At 35.2% G+C, this 24,741-nt stretch overlaps 1 protein-coding gene across 4 annotated transcripts in view; it reads right to left on the bottom strand.

The window, feature by feature from the left end:
* The window catches only part of ANAPC10 (anaphase promoting complex subunit 10), a 240,135-nt gene that overhangs the window by 191,322 nt on the left and 24,072 nt on the right, over positions 1-24,741 (bottom strand). For all 4 annotated transcript variants that reach the window (XM_034661564.1, XM_034661565.1, XM_002916234.4 and 1 more), the window contains exon 4: positions 10,602-10,722. In XM_034661564.1, coding sequence (XP_034517455.1) covers positions 10,602-10,722 — 121 coding nt within the window. The remainder of the gene's footprint in view (positions 1-10,601; positions 10,723-24,741) is intronic.

The raw sequence follows: 24,741 nt of genomic DNA, 5'->3' as shown, positions 1-24,741 counted from the left end.
CACTGAGCACAGAGCCTGATGTGGGGCTCAATCTCATGACCCCAAGACCATGACCCAAGCAGAAAGCAAGTTGGACCCCTAACCAACTGTGTCACGCAGGCACCCCCAGAGCAAGAACTTACGCTCTTCATTATCAAAAATAAGTAACAGAAAATTTACACAGCTACTTAGTAAACACCATATTAATTTGGAATGAGATAAAAGACTTCAGGTTCAATAAAAATTGAGCTAACATATTATCTGGACAATTTTCCCTACTACTGTCTTAAAGTTACAGTACCACTTGGTCTGAATCTAGATCTTTTCTCATCAGAGTTCCTTGGGGATCTCCTCTGCCTAGTGCCTCTGTCCTACTTAATTAAGCACCAAAGATCAAGACTAGCTGTGGACCATTCAATTAGCTAATTATCATTCTAAGCTAATTACAAAGTAGACGATTTGTTCTGAAAATGTTGCTGAGATTGCTGAGCTACTGTTTGTTTTCTACCATCAACTGTAATTGAAAAAACAAGAGGAAAAACCACCCACCCCACCCCCAAACCTGCAAACCCTAGTATGATGATTTTTCTTAACTTCCTTATGAAGGTAAAATGGCCAGAGAAGAAAGAATAAATTGGCTTATATTCCCACAGTTTCCACTCCAATATTCTCACTCTTTTATTCAGAGGCTTGGAGATTTTTTTTTGTTTTTCCTGAGAAATTTTATGCTCCAAATTACACTGTTTAAAGCTCTTTATACAATCATTAAGCAAAAGCAATCAACAGAAAGAAAAGCAAATATTTGCAAATGTTTATGCCAAAAGCATTAGCATTACAGTAACAATCAATTTTCAATAGAATATATCAAGGAAGTAAATAATTTTTAAATACATTTCAAAATTCTATAGTCAATCTACCTCCTGTCACTAGCTCATTTCTCATTTCCTCGGCTCCACACTTCAATTATTCTGAAAAATTTAAGGAAATACTATGGTAACTTATAATCTAATGTGATTTTAAGGAAAAAATGGAAGGAATATGTATTGCATGTTGATTCCCAGCTGCACCACCAACCTGCTGTATAACATCGGGCAGTCCACTCTACCCCTGTTGTCTCATTTGTAAAATAATGAGATTATACTTCATTAGACGTTGCTAACTGCTGGTCCTTTAGCCACAACCAGCCTGTGGACCTCCTTGTTTACACAGTATATTTCAAAAATTGGGAAATTTCATCCTCAAATCCAGATTTCCACTTTCTCTTTAAAAATTTTAAGATTGACAACACTGGGCCTACATCCCCATGTGGCAATGAAGGCTGAAACTGCATAGAAGCTGCCCCCTCTGCAAAAAGGCATAGAATCATGCTGTTCCATTACCTGCCTGACTGCTTAGCATCTAAGTTTTTGATGAAATAGATTACCTCTAAAGTTTCTTTCAGCTCTAACATTCTCATGTTTAGAGTGAGCCATATAGCAAAAGGTCCATGTAACTTAAGTCTGAACTTTCCCTGAATAGGGATAACAACAACATATGATCACCACTTGAGCTTTGGAGACAGAATGAAATAGTAAGTGGTGACTGCTTAGCACAGTGACATGCGTGTTGAGAGTGCTGAATAAACAGCAGAGGTGACCAACACAAGAAACAGTGAATGAGAGGACTCAAAAACCAGTTCTGTGATGGTCAATCCAATCTAAATCATGTGCTGAATCTTCTCTTCCAAACACAGCACTGATCCCATAAAAAATCTGCTACTTGCCTCTAATTTTTAGGGATTATTAATTCTTCATTCACCATGCATAAAATAAGAGGCTGAGAAAAAAAAAATGAAGGTCCTGAGTGGGCTGACCTCAATTAAAATACACAGTTTAAAATTATGATAAAATTTTTCAGCAGACAGTTTTCAGCAAAATTTGTTGCAGCTCCTTCTGTTCTAATCAGGGCCATTTTTAGTCACCAAGAATAAAGAAAGTTGCATTCAAAAGTTTCTCCAGGGAAAGGGGGCTTACTAAAAAGTTTATATACCCATGGGAACCGCAGAGAAAGTAAATAACCAGGTACCAGAGAGGTGAGCAAATGAAGAACACTGGCTACACCAGCCATTCGTTCAACTCTACTTTTCTCTCTGCTGGTCCATCTGACTGTGTCCCTGCACCCACTCAATCATTCTACACCATCCTACCTCCTCCCGCATCTCATAGTCTATATACTCTTCTAACTTTAAAACTTCAGATTGCACATGGCCCCTCACCTTCCCACCCTCTCCGTATCACTATCTCTCTGTATCAGGTCTCAGTGCTAACTTGCCTGTTTCTTGTGAGTCAGTCCTGAGAGAGACAAAAAATTACAATAGAACTATCATCTCATCCTGCAATCCCACTTCTGGGTATATACCCGAAACAACTGAAAGCAGGGTCTCAAAGAGATATTTATGTTTGCACACTCATGTTGACAGCAGCATCATTCACACCTCTTGTGGAAGGTCCATCAGCAGATGGATGGATGAACATACTGTGGAATATCATTTAGCCTTAAAAAGGGAAGATATCCTGTCATATGCTACAACCTGGGTGAACCTTGATGACACTGTGCGAAGTGAAATAAGCCAGTCACAGTAAGACAAATACCATGAGCCCATTTACATGAGGTTTCTAAAGTAGCTGAATTCATAGGAACAGAAAATAGAATGGTGGTTATCAGGGGCTAAGATGAGGGAAAAATGAGGAGGAGCTGTTTAACAAATATAGATTTTCAGTTTTGCAAGATGAAAAAACTTTTGGATATCTGTTGTGCAACAATGTGACTACACTTAACACTATTGAACCATACACTTAAAAATGTGAAGATGGTAAATTTTATGTTTTTCATCACAATTAAAAAAATTTTTTTAATTTTTGAGAGAAGGAATCAGACTTGCCCAAATAATCTTTTTTGAAGCAAACCACACAAGCATGGATCAGTGGAAAGCGTAGGAACCGACTGCTGGTATACTTATTTGACAACTTTCTATTAAAGGCCTGCTGTTTTTGACACTTGCTAAGTTCTCAGCCAGGTGCCTCCCGCTGCCCTGTTCGGCTGGCCATACTCACTCAGTAGGCTTTCCTGATATAAAAGGTGTTGGTAATCTGTATCTCTGAAACCACTGCATTTTCATTTTCGTAAGTAAAGTGCCTATTTTTATTTATTGTATCCTGCCATACAATTAAATAAAGGGTTTTTAATTTTGTTTTTTGTTTTCTTTGGCCTCGGCTGTTACTTCTGTCACTCTGCCTACAAGAAACAGTGCAGTTCTTCCATAACCGCTGCGAAAGAGCACTTGAGAAAAGCGACTCTAGAGCACAATGCTCTTAAAAGAAACCTCATCATCTTCAAAGTTTAAGTATGCATCCGCAGTATAAAACCTTCCCATTCAAAGCATGGTGAAACGAAACAAGAATCCCCTTCAGAATCTTCTTATTTGGCCCAAATACTAAGGTAGGAAAAGCTGAATTCTGCTATTAAATAATTTCACTAGTCTCCAATCTATAAATGTAGAAACTATTGCTCCAAAGAGTGATTAAACTACTTGCAGAAGCCGCCTTAGCAGAGAAATGCATTAAATAAATTGCCTATTAAAATATATAACACAGGCTGAGGCAGGAAGCTTTCCGTCCCTGTCTAACTGGATCCTCCTAACTGTGCTCAGCTTCTGTGACAACACTGTCTCTCAATTTTCCTCTCGTCACTGGCAGTTCCTCTCAGCTTTTGCTCATTGAATCATCTTTTTCTTCCCAGCCCTTGAATACTGGCATTTCCATAGTTCCAGCCCCAGTACTCTTTTCTACTATACACATTCCCTGAATGAATCAGAACTCAGACATAAGCTTCTACTTACACACTGATAATTCTCAAATCTACACCTCTAACCTAGAATTTTTCCTCAGGTTCAGATCCAATTACCTGACTACCCCCTGAAAAACCCTCCATCTGAAAAATACCAGAAATCAGTGACAAAAACTAATCTCCTTAGTTTTCTAATAACCTTTCTCTCCATCCCCAATGTTCCCTAACTGTGTACTCGGTTTCTGATTAATACAACAATCAACCAGGTGTCAAACAGGAGAAGAATTCTAGATGCCCTCTTCCACCTACTTGAACCGCCCCCCACCCCCAGTATACCCCAGGTACCAATCAGTCACAAGCTCTGTTGATTCTACTTCAAATACATCCCTTTCTTTTGAAGACAATTCCCATAGCCTTGGTTAAATCCTCATTATTTTCACCTGGATACCACCAACCTAGTCTTCACATTGCTCCAGCCCCAGCATTTCCAAGATTAAATTTTATCAATGTCTCCACATTTAAAGTCTAAACTCTCTGACGGTAAGCACAATCTGATTCTTGCCTATGTATTTTCACTGTAACAATTACACATTTGTCCCCTGAATGAATGTAAACTCCTTATGTACAGAGGCCATATTACCATTACCATCACAATAAATGTGTAGAATGAATAAACACTTCTGCAGTCTTTTTTGCCACTCCTCCATACCTACACAGCTTCCAGAAATACTAAATTACTTGCAGTTCTGCCATTATGCCACGCTCTCCTGCTTCTATACCTTTACATATGCTGTGGCCCCTCTAAAATGCCTCCATTTGATTGCACACCTGAGTAGGCTTTATGTTTATCCTTAGGATTCACTTGAACCATCACCTCTTTTAGAAAAAGTTTTTAAAACATTGCTCCTATTATTCCATCGCGTTCCCACAAGCCCTTGTGTATTTACTAGACTCTATTATAATTTTTTATTTATTTGCCTGTCTTTTCCACCAAACTATGAAGTATTTAAGGACAGAAACAGTGACTATCTTTACTGTATCCCCAGTATCTAATACAGTGCCTGGCATTTAGCAGGCCATAAATAAATATCTACTAAATAAAGTATGAGTCTGTCTTGTAATGGGAATGCCAGATTACACCTCTACAGTCTAAGTTTGTGGTCAAACAAAAAAACAAGAAATACAACAGTATTAGTCTCTTAAAAATATATATAGGGGTGCCTGGGTGGCTCAGTCAGTTAAGCATCCCACTCTTGGTTTCCGTTCTGGTCATGATCTGAGGGTCAGGAGATCAAGCCCCACATGGGGCCCCATGCTCAGTGTGGCGTCAGCTTGAGATTCTCTCTCTCCCTCTGCCTCTGTCCCTCCCCCGCTCTCTCTCTCAAAATAAATAAATAAGATCTTTAAAATATATATATATATATATATATAAATAATATTCTACTGTGTAACATTTTAGAGTCAAAAGGAAATATACCCCAAATGTATAGTTATCTCAACTCCATTTTGGAAATAAGTAATGTATACAATCATGAATAACTTTTTTAAAATTGCATGTTAGGACAAGAGAAGATAACATTTCTGGCCTAAAAATTATGTGTATCATGGGGCACCTGGGTGGCGCAGTCGTTAAGCGTCTGCCTTCGGCTCAGGGCGTGATCCCAGTGTTATGGGATCAAGCCCCACATCAGGCTCCTCCGCTATGAGCCTGCTTCTTCCTCTCCCACTCCCCCTGCTTGTGTTCCCGCTCTTGCTGGCTGTCTCTATCTCTGTCAAATAAATAAATAAAATCTTAAAAAAAAAAAATCATGTGTATCACAACAAAATATTCCACACTCATATCAAAGATGTCTCAAGGTCAGTTATAAAAACTAATTTTTAGGGGCGCTTGGGTGGCTCAGTCGTTTAGTGTCTGCCTTCAGCTCAGGGTGTAATCCCAGCGTCCTGGGATAGAGCCCCGCATTGGGCTCTCTGCTCTGCTGGGAGCTCGCCTTCTTCCTCTCCTACTCCCCCTGCTTGTGTTCCCTCTCTCACTGGCTGTCTCTCTCTCTGTCAAATAAATAAATAAACTCTTTAAAAAATAAAAAAAAAACTAATTTTTAAAAACATTTTCTTTTAAACTAGCTAAATTCAGCAAAAACTATTTTTTTCCAAAGGCTCAATAAATTAAACACTGTCCTATCAAATCAATTTATGTTTATAGGTACCGCCTAAATCATTCCACTTTATATCAAGTTGTTTAAAACAGACTCCTCATCAGAAAGTAAATATAAGTAGATTTTAAGATCGATGGATAGAGTCAGAGACTCTGTCTGCATCTTCTTACTCTACCACACACATTAACAGAACTCAAATTATAATAGTAAATGTTATGCTAACAGAAGAGCTGACTTTTTAACCACTTTTGTCAAAGTACCAAATATGGACTCCCATAGCCATGCTACTGATTCAAGACACAAGGAGGAGAGCCAAAAGGCTCGCCCACACAGAAGAAAAGAAAAATATCATTACAGCTCTCTTAACATTGAAGACTTGTTTCAACCCTCCTCTTAAAAACAAAAAACAAAAAACAAAAAACTTTTCGTAACAGCCTTATTATCTGAAGACAAAAACAAAGCTTAAAATTCATGTAAGTGCACTATCTTGCGCTCCATTAATATTCTATCCTTTTGCGGTCACAAATTTTAGAAGCAAAATGCTAACAATGAATCAAAGGACAACTTTCACATATGCTGAAAATATCTGTTTAACCTTCAGTTAACACGTTGTTTTTTACAGAACTACATAGAAATAATTTTGAGAGCTGTGATTCCGTCTAATAAATCACCTTAGTTTCATATTTCAGCAAAAAAATTTCTATAATAGTTTTTAAAAAGATAAATAACTAGTTGGAAAACTGAAAGGGACTTTAAGTTTTCTTGAACTTTAGCTGGAGATGTTTTCTATGATGTTAAAATAGTTACATCTAAGATAGACTCTTCTTTGGTTTCTTACTTAAATGACAAAACATTTCCTTCGCACATATTTTTCCTTCTGAGGGCAAAGGAAAAAAAATAGCATTAAACCAAAACATAATGCTAAAAGGCAAGTGATTTAAAAATTTTAAAAGCGCCTGGCTGTCTCAGTTCATAGAGCTTGGGACTCTCAATCTCCAGGTCGAGAGTTCAAGCCTCACATTGGCTATGGAGCTTACTTGAAAAAAATAAATATAACTGAATAAATAAATAGGTAGATAGATAAATAAAAATTTTAAAAGCATTTATCTTTATTTGAAACCTTCTATTGAATAACTTCCTCAATAATATGATGAACATGACTTTCTGCACAAAAGTAACACATCTGAGATGAAGTGTTTTGAGAAGATAATGCCACAAAGACTCTGAAATGCTAAGTCCTACATACAAGTAGTTTGTGTAAAAGAAGCAGCAGCAGCAGCAGTTTGTGTGGAAGCAATATATCACAAACATCTCAAGAAATGTTCTTAGGTCATTGGTTCCCAATTTCTGTAGAGTGGACAATTTTAAAAACAAAAAAGTAGAATGAGTGGCATAAATGAATTCATCGTGTTATCAAGGAAGTTATTCACGAGCTTTGGCGTCAAAAGCATTCTATTCGACCAAACCTAGTTTGAGTATCTTGTAACCATTAAGCAGAAAGTCTAAACTTTATTTCCATTGTAAGTCCCTCCTCAGATACATGGAAATGCATATATGAAATATGCATTCTAGAAGAGTAAAGGGAAGGCCCGATCTCAGAGATTTTTCAACAGAGGTTACAAAGATCAAGATAGTGTGCTTTATAACTGAAATGAAGGAAAACACATGATAGAAAAAGAGTAATTTTTTGATAGATAAGGTAGCCATTAGCTTTTTTTGCCCGGAACTAAATTTTTGTAAAGTTCCCAATTCAAATCAATAATAAAATGACAGAAAATAGGTTTTTAGAGTGTTTTCAAGTAAACAAATCCATAATTTCTAGTAAAAAAGGAAAACCTATTAAACACTCCGATACACACTACACCCTCCCGTGGGCAACCCTCCATGGAAAAATATAAAAAGATTTAGTTGGATTTTCCACTCAGTTAAATCAGTCCTATAACTAATGAAATGATGGCTCTAAAAACCCCATAAAAGTTAACACTATTTTAATCACTTGTCTTAGTATCTGAGTTAGAGAAGATTTTTAAAAAATAACAATTTATATCCTGTAGTCGTAGTAGTAGTAATGTAAGAAAATAAAATCATGATCTACTTATCTTCCCTTAAAAAATTAAATATCAGATTATTTCTTTAACTTAGAAAAAAAGTAAACAGAATAAATTACATATAAAGATGTATAATTAAAAGATAAAGTATACTTTATATCATGAGCTGCAAAGGCGGCACTAATATTTTAAAGCAAAATCCAAAAATTATGGTTCCTTAGTGAGAACTGTGGCAGAAAAGCAGTATGTTCATTAAGTTTTTCAGGAAAACAACTTACATTATCACCTGGTAATATTTAGTATTACTGGTCTCATGAGGGTATGTGGTCACTACACAGAAATATAAACACACTTGGAATAAAATTAAGAGACTACCTAAAAGAGCCCTTATTCTATGTGGCTAATGTTTCGGTACTTAAATGATATAATAGAAGCAAAAAATAGATTTCTGCAGTGGTCCAAATATCATTTCAAGTTTGTCCAATTTACAAAAGAATACAAAATACATATTTAAAACATAAACCAAGAAATCATGTATGAAGATGCACATTCTCCAAAATGCATCAAAGAATATTTGAATATGTATACTCTGAGAAAAACAAGTTACAACGAAGACTACTTAAGGTCTTACTAACAACTAGATTATGAGACTAGCAATTAAAGGACAACAGTGACATCTAGTGGACATTTCAAATATATGCCACATACATCTTGGATCAAAACTTTATTTTCGGTGTGTCACATAATTCAACCTGCCTGAGGGATTATATGATAAACCTTTAATTTTAAACCAAAACAAGCTAGCTCTGCTCCCAAAAGGCTGCTCAATATGAGTAACCCAATCATGTGATAAATACAAAATGTTTAACAAAGTATATCTCAAGTCCTTAAAGCACTAAACACTGATTAAATGTATCATATGACTAAAAGGGCTAGCAAAAGGCCCAATGTAATGATGATAATAAAAAGAATCTAAAATATTCTGACTGAAAAAAGCACTCAGATAAATGAAGAAACTTACAAAGAAAATGAAGAACGGACTATGAATTTATTCAAGCATGTAAAGTACACATTAACCAGTATGGTCACACAAAATAAATATTTTTAAATTAAAAAAGAGTATCTTACTTAGGATGATTTTTCAAAGGCAAATTAGTTGTCAAGAAAATTTATAGGATCATTCCTTAAGAGTAAAGGAAGATAACTGGACTAAGATCAGGTGGTCATCTCAAAAAGTTGCAAACTTACCTCAGAGGATGAAAAAACAAAACAAAAAACCGAATACCTGTGGGTGACAATGTCCTTACTTATTCTTATTTGTCAACACATAAACAAATTTCACAAGGAAACAACACTGCATTTAATGACTAAATAATGAAAGTATATGTGATTCTTATTAGGTATTTTATTACTAACTCAGGGAAGAAATATAAATGTAGAGACAGGGATAATCTTATAAACACTAAGTCAAATAAGAGTCCAGGCCACAAATTGGCTGGAAGTCTTTCAAAAATCACAGGTGCTTCCCAGATCCCTCAGAATCACCTAATTTAAAAGATCTTAATGATTATTTGAGCTCAATGACTTTCTGACAAGAAAAAATGCAAAAGGCCAGAACTTTACAAGTACAAAGTTCAAACTCATTGAAAGTATCTCTGAAATGCAAATATTTGGGGACTAATAACAGTCAGGTCACGAAAGCATTACCCTAATAGCTTCAAAAAGTTATACAGCAGATAAATAAATCAGAGTATATTCAAACAATGCAGGATAACTCAGGAATATAAAAAAAATGAAGTACTGCTACAGGCAACAACAGGGATGGATTGTCAAAAAATTAGGCTGAGTGAAAGAAGCCTTACAAAAAGTTACATCATCTGTGATTCCATTTATATGACATGCTAGAACAGGCAAAACTGATCTGTATAGTGAATGAATGAATAAGCAAACAAAATTAGAATAATATTTACCTCTGAGAGTACGATAGAGATGGAGAGTGATTAGAAAGGGATATGAAGGAATTTTATGGGGTAATTAACATGTTCTATATGTTCTATATGTTGGGGTTACATATATGTTTGCCTTTGTGAAAACTCACAAATAATATATTTAAGATTTGTGGAAACTGCATATAAATTGTACCTTAAAAAATGAACCTGAAGCAAATATTCATAACTCTAGTTATCATATATTGTGCTGAAGTATTTGAGGTGGTAAGTACAAATATCTGGAAGTTATTTTGAAATGCATATAAAAATTAGATGAATTGATGGACAGATAATAATAAAGCAAATATAGCAAAACATTAATAATTATAGAATCTAGGAGGTAAGTATACTGGGGTTCACTATACAATTCAGCTTTTCTGTATGTCTGAAAATTTCCATAATAAAACACTGGAAAAAAACTAAAATGACAATCAGAATTCAAAACAATTTTTAAATATAAAAAATTAAAAACATTTTCTTAAATATTAATAATTTTCCTCTTATATATTAACATTTTAATCTGTCTAATCTAGAGTCAAATGTGACTATTTTCCAAAGAGCAAGAGTTACAGGGTAACATATATTTTAAAATCTGAAAGACATACCCGAATTTCTTGAAGATTGTGAAAATTATTTCCTACTCTGACTGAGATCTTGCTTGGAGTATAGCTTTCATCAGATTTGTAGTCTGCATAAATACATAATGTCTTCACTGTTGTTTTTCTTCTAAAAGCAATAAAATAAAAACATGCTCTTTATCATGTGGAAAGATTATATCCAAAGCATCTTCTGATCATGGTTACCTCAATCAGCAACTTCCAATTCCTGTCATTTTAGCAGTGATGAAAATGAACAAGTAAAAATACAGATGCACGTTTATATAGGCATCTCTTATCCAGAACATGGTCAAGAACCAGATGTGAGCAAATTAAAAACAGTTAAACCAAAATAGGTACCTTAAAGTGCAAATAAGCATTAAGAATTTCAGTCCTCTTCATTTGTATTTTAGACAAATAAATTATTCTAACAAGCTTGGTTTTCTTTACTAGTTAATTACTTAATTTCCTATGTTAATACTTGAAAATAACTAGCTAAGAAATTAAGTCCAGCAAAAACAAAATCATTTGTAATATAATTTTGTAATATATAAATATATATCATAGCATTTATAATAGTATAATTTTAAAATATAATCTCTTAAGAAATAAAATTCTGCCGTTTTTAAAATATACATATCTTAGGAAGCAAGACTATATAACACAAAATTAATCTCAGAAAAAATGCAAGTGGCCAAAAAACATGAAAATAACGTTTAATCTCTAATAATCAAAGAAACAGAAATTAACAAACTCAGACATTAGTTTTGTTATCACACTAAAAATTATTAAAATGATCAATAATACCCAAATTTGATTAGAAAAAGATATTTTCATAACCAGTTAGTAGGTACACAGCCTTTGACCCATGAATTCAACTTCTAAGAATGGATTAAAAAAACAAAAATAACACAACAACTCAAAAATGGGTGCAGAAAAATGTTTACCACCCTGAGGTTAAATTACTAAAAAACCACAAGCAACCTAAATTCATCTCAATAGGGAATTAGCTAAGTAAATTGTATCCATTCTATGAAATCCTATATGACTATTTAAACCAATCACACACATAACATAGGTTAGGGGAAAAAAGCAGATCACAAAACAGTACATATAGAAGGATTGCATTCTGGGGAAAACAAAAAAAACTAGAAAGGCATATAAACCTATATATACGTATAGGTATATATGTTTTATATATATTTATTTATATACATACGTATAGACAGATGTAGATAGAATCATAAAAAAAGTAAAAGTGACTAGTTTGGTGGAGTAGAACTACGGGAGAGCTTTCTTTTCTTTATGATTTATGTATTTTCTGAATAATTTTTTTACATCGAGCATGTGCTATTTGGGTCATTAGGAAAAAAAAAAAAACCACTAGACAATTTTAAACATCAACCACAAAAACCATTAAGAAGTCTATTTAAATGTGCTTTAAAAGTTAAGTTCTGGTATAAACTGGCACTAACTTAATAACAATGAGCTCCTTGAACAGAAGTAGCCTGTGTCAAAAGTCAACCTATAAAAACAGCAGGGGATCTGTAGCTCTTAGTAAGGGGACCAAACTTCTATAGCCCAAGCTATTCATCAGGAAGGAATGGGGAAAGTTAAGGACTTTCCCTCAAATAATAAAGACGGATCAAGATGTAAAACACTAAATACCCAGGAACTGCTGACAGGATAAATACCATTACCAGGTTTTCAGAAGAGGCCAGAGGTATCAAACTGACATCTTTCTCTTTCTGGTGGGCCAGGAAGGAGACATGAGAGGAAGCAAGGGAAAAAGGAGAAATTCTGAAGGGCATACAAAAGATCTTTTCCCTGATGAGCCAGAAGCAGGCTGTGAAAGGTCTTTCTTATTATGGAGAGATCAAAGATCACGAAGATTACTCTTGAGGACTTCTGCTTTTCTTTTTTAACAAAAACAGATCTAAAGGACCAAGCTGTTTGCTCAGAATAATTTTATCTCCAAGTTATGAAATTCAAGATAACTTAGTCACTGGAACCTCCAAGATAATCAGGGTGAGGTCAGAAAGACAAAGAAGGGTAACAACAAAAATGACTATAAAAACAACATCAACAGTAGAAAAGAGCAAGTGAATATTCTGGCCCAGAAGTTAAGGCTTTCTATGTATTATTTCATTTACTCCACTACGTTGGATATAGAAGTTATTATCACCTTCATTTTACTGATTAAAAAAAAAACAAAACAAAACAGTAACACCCAGGTTAATAGTAACTGGCTTAGGGTAAAAAAGCTAATAGGTGGGAGCAGTTGGAGCTGAAACATCTGTCTGTCCGTCTGCCTCACATAATTTTAACCACTCTCACCTTCCTATTAATTAATTGTACTTAACTTATTCAACAGTCATTGATACCAGTTTACAGTAATGTGGAGGTATCTGTAGCTCATTAAATTTTATGTGCCATAAGTTCTTAAGATCCATGTATTCCCAGAAAGCATATGTACAATTTATGCTATCTACATAATTTCATTGCATTTGCAAAGGAAACTGTGACCTCACCAAAAGTTTAAAAACTGTTACCCTAAAAGGTACCTATATAGCCTTTTAAAATTATTTATCAATTTTGTCTCATGGTGAACTAAAAAATAAATAAATATCGCACAGAAACCATGATACATGTCAAACAGAAACCCATGTGGGAAGATTTAATGCACAGATTCTGAGACATTGTGGTGGCTACTCAAATTGCTCTAATCATCATTATAATAATAATCACCATATACTGAATGCTTACTCAATGCCAAGCACCACGCTAAACTCTTAGGATAAAGTATTGTAGGAAGGGAGAAGGGAAAGGGTAACACTTCCCCATTTCTGACGACATAAGTAACACTCCCAGCCTCTCTAGTCCTCACCCACCCTCCCTTTCTGCTGAGAAAGAGCTGCTGGCAGGACACACACATTGACTTTGTTCCTTCATGCCACAAATTTAATAGGGGCAGGCTCTACCTGGCCTAGCACTTTCATGACTGTATGGACAAGTCTGTTTAATGCTAGGGTTCAATATTAGGAAACACACTTAACTGCAGATGTCAGTCCCTTTCTCAAGAATCAGCTTTGTCAGTTTTACAAGGGTGATATTTTGGTCTCCACCTGCCGACTCCTGGATAATTTCTCAGTTCATTGGGAACCCATGAAATTGCAAGACAAGACAGTAGTGACAGATGCTCCTGGATGCCAATCTAACAGCCCCTTTTCCCTTCCTTCTTCATAGCATCCTGCTAAAAGACTATACTCCCCAGCTTCCCTTAAAGCTAGGTATGATCACATGACTAAGTGATGGCCAGTAAGATTTTAATCAAATGACTATATTTTATAAAGTTTCTTTAAAGGAAGACATGCCCCTTTTGCCTTTCCCCACATACTCCTTCCTGCTGCCTGGGATATGGACATGCTGGGTAGAATTCTAGTAGAATTCTGAGGTGACCCTGAGAATAGAATTATGAGGTGACCTTGAGGAAAGAACTCTTGAGTTAAGAATGGTAGAATGGAAAGAGAAGGAATCTGGGTCCACAATACATACTCTGTGGGGCTGTCATACCACTCCTGAATTGCCAGGTTCTTCTTATATGAAGAGAAAGAGAATATAAATTTCCACCTTGTTTAAAGCACTGTTATTAGAAGCTCTATTAACAAAAAAAGAAAAAAAAGAAAGAAGGAAGGAAGGAAGGAAGGAAAGAGAAAGAAAGAAAGAAAGAAAGAAAGAAAGAAAGAAAGAAAAGAAAAGCAGCAGCAGCAGCAGTAGCATCTGGAGCTCTGTTACCAGAAGCTCTCATTCCTATTTAATACAGCATTATTATGCCCACTTTACAGACAAGAAAACAGAGGCTCAGATTCAGGATAAGCGAACAGTCTCATTTACACATCTACTAAAGCACAGAGCCAGAATTTGAATCTGTGTCTGTATGACTACCGCATATAAGAGTAGCTACTAACTCCTGAGGTACAAGACTTAAAACTAAAACACAAAAGTTATAATATTCTGTTTATCATTTCCTGTTAACATGCTAGATGCATTATTACTAAGAGACTGAGACATAAAGAGCCCACGTACTTGCCTAAAACAAAAGGCAAACAAATGGTTTACATATATAATTAATGATAACATTCTTCGTTCCTCATACAATGGTGGAAAATGTCCCCTTTGTGTAAAAGTTATTTTTCATCAATATGAACAGAACACTAAAATGAAAGTTTTTATTGAAGGCCAAGACAACAAATATAATGTTTTAATAGGACATATAAGACCTCTGTGTAATTGTTTCAGCAGATATGGTTAAAAACAAAACCAAAACAGTCAGGGATGTCTGCACACAAAGAAATAACTGCTACAGGACTCACCCCTCCCCCCACCATAAACAACTAAATGCCGACAACACATACGAAACCACCACCTGCAGACACTAAACAACAGGCAGCACTAAGAATCCTGAGAGAATGCATATGCATGAGGTGAGCCCTATGAACAACTGGGCTTTCTGACTGAAGGCAACCTGTAGGCTGCAATGCAGGGAGAGCACAGCCTAATAGACTCTTTCAGTCTCCCTACGCTGAGGAAGGAGCTGTCCTGCGGAAAAACTCCAGAAGTCTCACAGAGTGTCCTGCACATGCATACGGTGAAACTCTACAAAGACAAGCAAAGAACAGCAGTTGCTGGGAAAGGAACAATTACTGGGAAGCAGTAAGCTAAACAATTCCCAGAAGTCACAAAGGGTAGGGAATCACTGGAGTTCCCAACAACCAAAGTGGAGAGTACGAATACCTCCTCAAATATCTAGCACATTCAGTTGAGATCCCAGAAGGGTCAGGGCTTAGCATACTTGAGGCTAATCTTGCCCAAGGTAAGTGTGGTCTGGGGACCTGTGGAGGACTTCAAGACCCTTTCAGGGGATCAACAAGGTCACAACTATTTTTCTAATAATACTAAGATGTTACTTGCCTTTTTCAGAATCATTCTCTTATGAGTACACAGTGGAGTGTTCCAAATGCTATCTGAAATGGGATGTTGCAAAAGATTTAATGAAGAAGCACATATGAGACTCCAGCTGTTCTCTCTTAAGCCAGACATGTAAGACATTCACACCAAAAAAGCAAATCAATAACATTATTCTCACTATTTTTGTTTTGGAAGAGACAGTTATTTTTCATTAAAAAAATGTTATTTATGCAAGCATATAATAAGTTAATCATTATTCAATTTTAGATGAATTAAGACTCTAAAATTCTTCAGCTATAATTTCTAATACAGTAAATACTGATATAAAAATAAGCAAAAGATCTTTGGAGACCTAAATAAAAGTTTGAAGTGGTACTAAAAACCAAAAAAGTTGAAGAACTACTGCCCAAGAGCAGGGATCAGCAAAACAGTGCTCACAGGCCGAATGTGGCCCACCGCTTATTCCTGTAAATAAAGTTTTATTTAAACAAAGAATCACCTATTCATTTACCTGCTGTCCACAGCTGCTTTGCACTACAAATATGAACAGCTGCAACAACCTAAAATATGGTTTGCAAGGCCTAAAATATTTACTATCTGATTACAAAAAAAGTTTGCTGAACCCCACCCAAGAGTAAAAGGTACTCTAGTCCCACTGTAAAGAGGTGAACGTTCAAAAAGATCAAGTTAATTCTTAAATAACTTAACTGCCTGCCAGAACAAAGTCCAATCCTCTTTTAAAACAAAACACTGGGGCACCTGGGTGGCACAGCGGTTAAGCATCTGCCTTCGGCTCAGGGCGTGATCCCGGCGTTCTGGGATCGAGCCCCACATCAGGCTCTTCCTCTATGAGCCTGCTTGTTCCTCTCCCACTCCCCCTGCTTGTGTTCCCTCTCTTGCTGGCTGTCTCTATCTCTGTCGAATAAAGAAATTAAAAAATCTTTAAAAAAATAAATAAATAAAAAATAAAACAAAACACTACATAGCACTCAACAAAATTTACTAAATCCAGCATTCAATCAAAACTACAAAGAATCAGAAAAATGTGACCCACAGTGAGGAAAAAAAATCAGTCAATAAAGATATGGAAAAGACAAAGATGACAGAATTAAAAGATAAGGAATTAAAAGAGAAAATACAAATACCTACAGGTTTACAGCAAACCATTCAAAACCTGTAGCTTAAAAAATAATCATTATTTTGTTTATGAATCTGGAATTTGGGCAAGGCTCGGAGGGAAGTCCTACACAGCATTAGGTGTGGCAACTTGACTGGAGATCTAAAGGATCTGCTTCCAAGACAGCTCATTAATATGGTTGAAAAGCTGGTGCTGGTTATTGGCTGGGAGCTAATTAGCTAAGGCTTTGTTTGGCCTTTGGTTCATTTCCTCATGGGTTTCTCCATTTGATGTGGGTTTTCTCATAGCATGGTAGGTGGGTATCACAGAGAGAATCACATAAAAGAGAGAAAACAAGGTAGAAGTTGTACACTTTTTATGACCCAGGCTTAGAAATAACAGTGTCATAACATCCATATTCTCAGGCAACAGATCCACAAGGGCCTGACCAGTTTCAAGTGAGGAGACATGGATGCCATCTCTTGATTAGGCAGTAGCAAAGTTGTAGAATGGCATGTGCAATTGAAAACAATGTTGTGGGGCACCTGCGTGGCTCAGTCGATTAAGCATCTGTCTTTGGCTCAGATCATGGTCCCGGCGTCCTGGGATCGAGCCCCGCATCAGGCTCCTTGCTAGTGGGGAGTCTGCTTCTCCCTCTCCCTCTGCCCCTCCCCCCACTCGTGGTCTCTCTGGTGCTTTCACACACACACTCTCTCTCTCTTTCAAATAAATAGAATCTTTTTTTAAAAAAAGAAAAGAATGAACATACTGGAAAATAGTCTGTCATAAAGGTGCTCAAAGAATTAAAAGAAAACACAAGCACAATAGGAGAGATGAAAAATATTTTTAAAAATGGAATTTGTAGACATAAAAAAATCTGAAATAAAAAATTCACTGGATGGAATTAACAGCAGTTTAAACATTGCAGAAGACTGTGGACATAATGATATAACTACAGAAACTCTCCAAAATTAACCATAGAAAACAAAAAGCTCTCATCCCTCATTAAAATAAATAGAATATCAGTGATTTGTGAAGCAGTATAAAGCAGACTAACATGTAATTGGAGTCCTAGGAAAAAGAGGGGTTAGATAGAAATGATTTGAAAGAATTATAGCCAAAATTTTTCCAAATTCAATGAAAAGTACCCACAGATTCATGAAGTTCAATGAACTACAAGAAGGATAAATACAAAGAAATCCACATTAAAATAAGTCATAATTACACTGCTTTAAAAAAAATAGTGATAAAGAAAAAAATCTTAAAGCAGCAGGGGGGGATGAGGAGACACATTATATACAGAGAAACAAAGATAAGAAAGACAACAAACTTCATATCAGAAACAATGATAGAACAGCAACTTTAAAGTGTTAAAGAAACAACCTAGAATTCAGTATCCAGTGAAGTATATTTTAAAAATAAAGACAGAATAGGGGCGCCTGGGTAGCTCAGTCAGTTAAGCATCTGACTCTTGATTTCAGCTGAGGTCATGATCTCAAGCCCCGTGTCCAGTGCCTGGTCAGCAGGAAATCTGCTGGAGATTCTCTCTCTCTTCCTCTGCCCTCCCCCACCCCAAATCACGCGCTCTCTCTCGCTCGCTCACTCTCTCCAAAAATAAATAAATAAATCTTTAAAAAAATAAGTAAGTAAAATAAAGACAAAATAGAGACATTTACAAACAAGCAAAAGCTATGAGAATTGATCACCAACAAATCTGCACAATGTTAAAGTTCTTCAGAAGGAAGGAAAATATGAAATAGAAGTGTGAATCTATGAAAATAATAAAGAGTACTGGAAATAATAAATACGTAAGTGAATAGAAAATATTTTTCAGATTTAAAATTTTTTCTAAAGGGACACCTGGGTGTCTCAGTCAGTTAAGCGTCTTCCTTTGGCTCAGGTCATGATCCCAGAGTCCTGGGATCAAGTCCCACATTGGGCTCCTTGCTCAGTGGGGAGCCTGCTTCTCCCTCTGCCTGCTGCTACCCCTCTTTGTGCTCTCTCTCTCTCTCTGACAAATAAATAAAATCTTTAAAAAAATAAAAAAATAAAATAAAAATAAATTTTTCTAAAGATAACTGTTTAAAGCAATATGTTGTGGGCTTTAAAGAAATGGAGAAATAAAGTACATATAACAGCAACATAAAGGAAAATGGGGAAATGAGAGTAAAGAGTTTAAGATTCTTGTATCATACGTGAAATGTTAGAATATTATTTGAAGGTAGACTGTGATAAGTTAAAGATGCATATTGTAAATCTTAGAACCACTAACATTTTAAAACATCAAATAAAATAAAGATGTATACTTAATAAGCTAATAGTAAAGAGCAGTAAAATTGATATCAACAATAGCCAAATTATGGAAAGAGCCCAAATGTCCATCAACTGATGAATAGATAAAGAAGATTTGGCATACAGAAAATTTCCAAACTCATTCTATGAGGCCAGCATTACTGTGATCCCAAAGCCAGACAAAGACCCACCAAAAAGGAGAATTACAGACGAATATCCCTGATGAACATGGATGCAAAAATTCTCACCAAACTACTAGCTAGCTACAGTATGGAGGTTCCTTAAAAAGTTGAAAATAGAGCTACCCTATGACCCAGCAATTTCACTACTTCATATTTATCCAAAGGATACAAACACAGTGGAACACCTGGGTGGCTCAGTCAGTTAAGTGCCTTTGGCTCAGGTCATGATCCCAGGGTCCTGGGATTGAGTTCCACATCAGGCTCCTTGCTCAGCAGGGAGCCTGCTTCTCCCTCTGACTGCCACTCCCCCTGCTCGTGCTTGCTCTCTCTCTCTCTGACAAACAAATAAATAAAATCTAAAAAAAAAAAAAAAAAAGTACAAACATAGTGATTCAAAGGGGCAACTGCACCCCAATGTTTATAGCAGCAATGTCCACAATAGCCAAAATAGGGAAAGAGCCCAGATGTCCATTGACAGGTGAATGGATAAAGAAGATGTGGTATGTATATATACAATGGAATATTACTCACCCATCAAAAAATGAAATCTTACCATTTGCAATGATATGGCTGGAACTAGAGGGTACTACGCTAACTAAAATATGTCAATCAGAGAAAGACAATTATATGATTTCACTCATATGTTGAATTTAAGAAACAGAGCAGATGAACATAGGGGAAGGGAGGGAAAAATAAAATAAGATGAAATCAGAGAGGGAGAAAAACCATAAGAGACTCTTAACTACAGGAAACAAATTGAGGGCTGCTGGAGGGGAGGCTGGAAGGGAATAGGGTAACTGCGTGATGGGCATTAAGAAGGACACTTGAAGTAATGAGCACTGGGTGTTATATGCAATTGATGAATCAGTAAATTCTACCTCTGAAACTAATAATACAGTATATGTTAATTAATTAATTTTAAATAAAATTTTAAAAACTACAATAAAAAAGATGCGGCACGCGCGCATGCACGCACACACACAATGGAATATTACTCAGCCATCAAAAAGAATGAACTCTTGCCATTTGTAACAAAGTGGACAGAGCTAAAGTGTATTATGCTAAGCAAAACACGTCAATCAGAGAAAGACAAATACCATATGATTTCATTCATGTGGAATTTAAGAAACAAAAATGATGAACATAGGGGAAGGGGGAAAAAAGAGAGGAAGGCAAGCCATAAGGGACTCTTAGCTATAGAGAACAAACTGAGGGTTGATGGAGAGGAAGGGGGGGGGGATGGGCTAAATGGATGATGGGTATTAAGGAGAGCACTTGTGATGAGCACTGGGTGTTATATATAAGTAATGAATCACTAAATTCTACTCCTGAAACCAATATTACACTATATGATAACTAACTAGAATTTAAATAAAAAGCTGAAACTAGCAACTATAAAAAAGATCAGTAAAATTGATAAATCTCTAGCCAGTCTGACTAGAGACACCAAAAAAAGAAATGATAAAAATTATCAATACCAGATATAAAAGAAAAGATATTACTACAGTTTCAACAGAAATTAAAGTTAGTAATTGAATATTAGAAAAACTTTAGGCCAATAAATTAAAATAATTTAGATAAAATGGAACAAATTCTTTGAAAAACACAAATTTTCAAAACTGATTCAAAAAAACAGAAATCAGACTTCATAAAAAAAAACTTCTCACAAAGCAAATGCTGGGAACAGATGGTCTCAATGGCAAATTCCATCAAACATCTGAGGAAGAAATAATAGAAATTCTACTTGAACTCTCAGACAACAGAGGGGGAAACACTTTCCAATTCACTATTTATGGGGCCAGTATTATCCAATAACAAAATCAGACTAAGAATAATAAACAGAAATGATAAACCAAAATCCCTGATGAATAGAAACATAAAATTCTTCAACAAAATACTGGTAACAGAAAAGCAATAATAAATTTTAAAAAACACTTAAAAACCAAATGATGAGATATAACACCAAAAGCACAAACAATGTGCAAAATAGACAAACCGAAATTAAAAACTTGTGATTAAAAACATGTGAAAAGGCAACTCACAGACTGGGAGAAAATATCAGAAAATCATATATCTGATAAAGGATTAATATCCAGAATATATAAAGAACTCCTAAAACTCAATAAGCAAACAAAAACCCAATTCAAAAATGGGCAAAGGAGTTGAACAGCCATTTCTCCAAAGAAGATACCAAATGGCCAATAAGCCCATGAAAAGAGGCTCAACATCACTAATCACTGAAGAAATGGAAATCAAAACCATAATGAGATACCACTTCACACCCATTAGGATGGATCTAATAAAAAAAAAAAAAGGAAGGAAGGAAGGGGAGGAAAGAAAAGAAAGAAAAGGAAAGAAGAAAAAGAAAAGGAAAGAGAACAGAAAAAAGAAAGAAAAGAAAAAAGAAAAGGGAAAAGAAAAGGACAGAAAAGGAAAAGAAAAAAGGAAAGGAAAGGAAAGGAAAGGAAAGGAAAGGAAAGGAAAGGAAAGGAAAGGAAAGGAAAGGAAAGGGAAGAAGGAAAAGAAAAAGGAAAGAAAAAAGAATAGAAAAAAGAAAGGAAACACATGTTGGTGTAGATTGGAAAAACTGAAATGCTTGTACAGTGTTGGGGGATGTACAATGGTGCAGCTGCTGTGAAAATCAGTATGGTGGTACTCAAAAAAATCAAACAGAATTACCACTGACCAGACAATTCCACTTCTGAGTATATTCACAAAAATAACTGAAAGCCAAGACTCAAAACAGATACTTGTACACCCACGTTCACAGCAGCATTATTTACAATAGCCATAAGGTGAAAAAAACCCAAACATCCACTGATGGATGAATGGATACACAAAATGTGGTATATACATACAATGGAATATTATTCAGACTCAAAAGGAAATGAAATTCTGATACATGCTACAACATGGATGGACCTTGAAAACATGCTAAGTTAAGCTAGATACCAGAGGACAAATACTGTATGATTCCATTTATATGAGATACCTAGAATAGTTAAATACATAGAGAGGTTAAGTACAGATTAATAAAAAGAAAAACCGTTAAAAACAGAGAAAGAAAAGCATAACAGTGTTGATCATCAACTGGGGAAAGGAAGGAATGGAGAGTTATTGTTTAATGGGTGTAGCGTTTTGGTTTGGAATGATAAGTTCTAGATATGGACAGTGGGTGATGGTATAAAAATGTGAATGTACTTAATACCACCGAACTATACACTTAAAATGGTAAATGTTATGTATATTTTACAATAAAAAAACAATGAAATTTGCCATCTCAACAGACTAAAGAAGAAACCATATGATCATAGAAGTAGCATTTGAGAAATTCCAATACCTATTTATTTTTTAAAAAGCCTCAGCACACTAGAAATAGAAGGGAATTTCATCAACCTGATAACCTAAAGAGTTATATTAATTTCTGTCCAGAAAGAAAAAACAGTCCTCAGCAGGAAGCTACAGGAATCACCAGAGGCCTAGGATTTGAGGAAGGAGTAAATGATAAATCCACCTTTATCAAGAGAATTGCAGGTGAATCATGTATAGCATTAAACGATTGTGGAAGTAGATTCTCTCAACCCACAAAAGCATCCATAAGACAGATTTGCTTTAAACATACAGCCAAGTAAAGAGAGCACCAGTGCTAGATCACAAAGACAGAATTAGCAACTATACGTTTTCCTTCTCCATTCCCATCCCTGCAGGCCTAGAGAGTTCAGAATTAGTTAAAAATACGGAAGAAGACAAATAAAACCTAAGTATGGAAAGAAAAGCAAACCACATCTTCTTATTCCATTTACAATAGACTGAAGATTAGGGAGAGGAAGAAATCTTAAAAAAAAAACAATCAAATCTGAGGCTTTCACTATTAGCTAGGACTACTAGCTTATTTCATTACAGCTAGGATGGAATGTTTTAATTTCTAGTCTGTTTTGCTATTTGAAATGAACAGAGAACTGTATATATTACCCAAAAATGTCATACCTATTTCCTACAAAGTTCTCATCCAGGGCAAGGAAAGTTTAAAATTAAAAAGAATTTTTTAAAGAACAATGAATTAAATAATTAAAAAGAACAATGAGGTATAAAAGTAAATGCTACTTTGTTATTACATACTTCAAGTCCATCTCGACACAGCAATAATACATACCAGTTATTCCTAAAATCTACATGTTCAACTAGTGAAGAAACTGCTACGGAATTAAAAGTTGCTTATTTCTCTGTGAAGGGAAGAACATCTATGGAGTCAAATATTCTGTTTCATGTTAACAAAATACAGTTGACCCTTGAACAACTTGAGTTTAAACTGTACAGGTCCACTCATTCTTAGATTTTTTTCAATAAATACAACACCGTCAATGTATTTTCTCTTCCTTATGAGTTTCTTAATAACATTTTCTTTTTTCTAGCCTACTTTATTGTAAGAATACAGTGGATGATACACATAACATAATAATATGTTTTAATCATCTATATTATCGAGAAGGATTCCAGTCAACAGCAGGCTATTTATTAGTAGTTAAGTTTTTGGGGATTCAAAAGTTACAGGTGCAGGGGAGCCCCTAACCCCTTTTGTTGTGCAAGGGTCAACTGCATAAAATCCACACTGAAACTCTTTCACGCTTATTTGTAATATAATTTTTTTTCAATACACAGTCCTTTCTTTAGTACATAAAGTACTCCTGAACACACATATGGAAAGCAAATGGAAGAAAATTAAACACGGAGCTTACATAATGGCAGTATGAAAGTCAGTTCTTAAGAGCTAAAAAAAGTTATCCAATGCTAAATTACATCACGTTTTAGTCATAATCTCTGACAATAAATTTCTAACACTTCCTTTAATATTTTGCATTCATAATTCAATGTGTAGCTGACTGGGAAAGTCCAATAAATATCTGGTTGAGGTAAACAATTTCTAATGCAGTTGCAATTGTCTTAAATTATTAATAAGCTTAGTACCTAATATATTTTTAATGGCATCAGCACTTTGATTTCATTTGCTCTACTTTTTGAAAATAAGGAAGAAATGCAATAAACTATTCAATAACTGTACAAATCCTTTTTAACAAAGATGTCTAAGTGTGAAACTACAGTGCTGCCATGAGCTAGGTCCTGGTGTTCACCTGTTAATGGGTATTGTTTACAAACCTAGAACTAATCAACAGAGATGATGGAGCAAAAAGTATAGACTTTATAAAATTTTCTAAAGCATAAAAGTTATGAACAGTCAGCAATTTGGGGAAATGGGGAAACTAATTTGTATGATTTGACTTAATCAACTGATAACCATACATGTGTTGATACGTGTGTGTGTGTGAAGGTTATTATTAAATTTATAAAGTTCTTTTTGTTCAGTGTTTTAAATGATACTGGAATTTATGACTATCAATGTTCTCCCCTTCAACTAGATTCTAGGAAATGTTGATTTGGGGGGGGGGGGAATTTATCATTTATCTCACTGTTAAACTATCAACCTTTCTCTTCAAAACAAAACAAGCCACTATAACTTTCAGTATTGTACTTATCATTCTTCTGTTTTACACTATTTCAATAAATTTCTTCATGACATGAAAATCATTATAAA

Source organism: Ailuropoda melanoleuca, chromosome 5, assembly GCF_002007445.2.
Source record: "Ailuropoda melanoleuca isolate Jingjing chromosome 5, ASM200744v2, whole genome shotgun sequence".
In the NCBI taxonomy this organism is placed as follows: domain Eukaryota; kingdom Metazoa; phylum Chordata; class Mammalia; order Carnivora; family Ursidae; genus Ailuropoda; species Ailuropoda melanoleuca.
The sequence above is the reverse complement of the archived record's forward strand: the minus strand, read 5'-3'. Positions and strand labels throughout refer to the sequence as shown.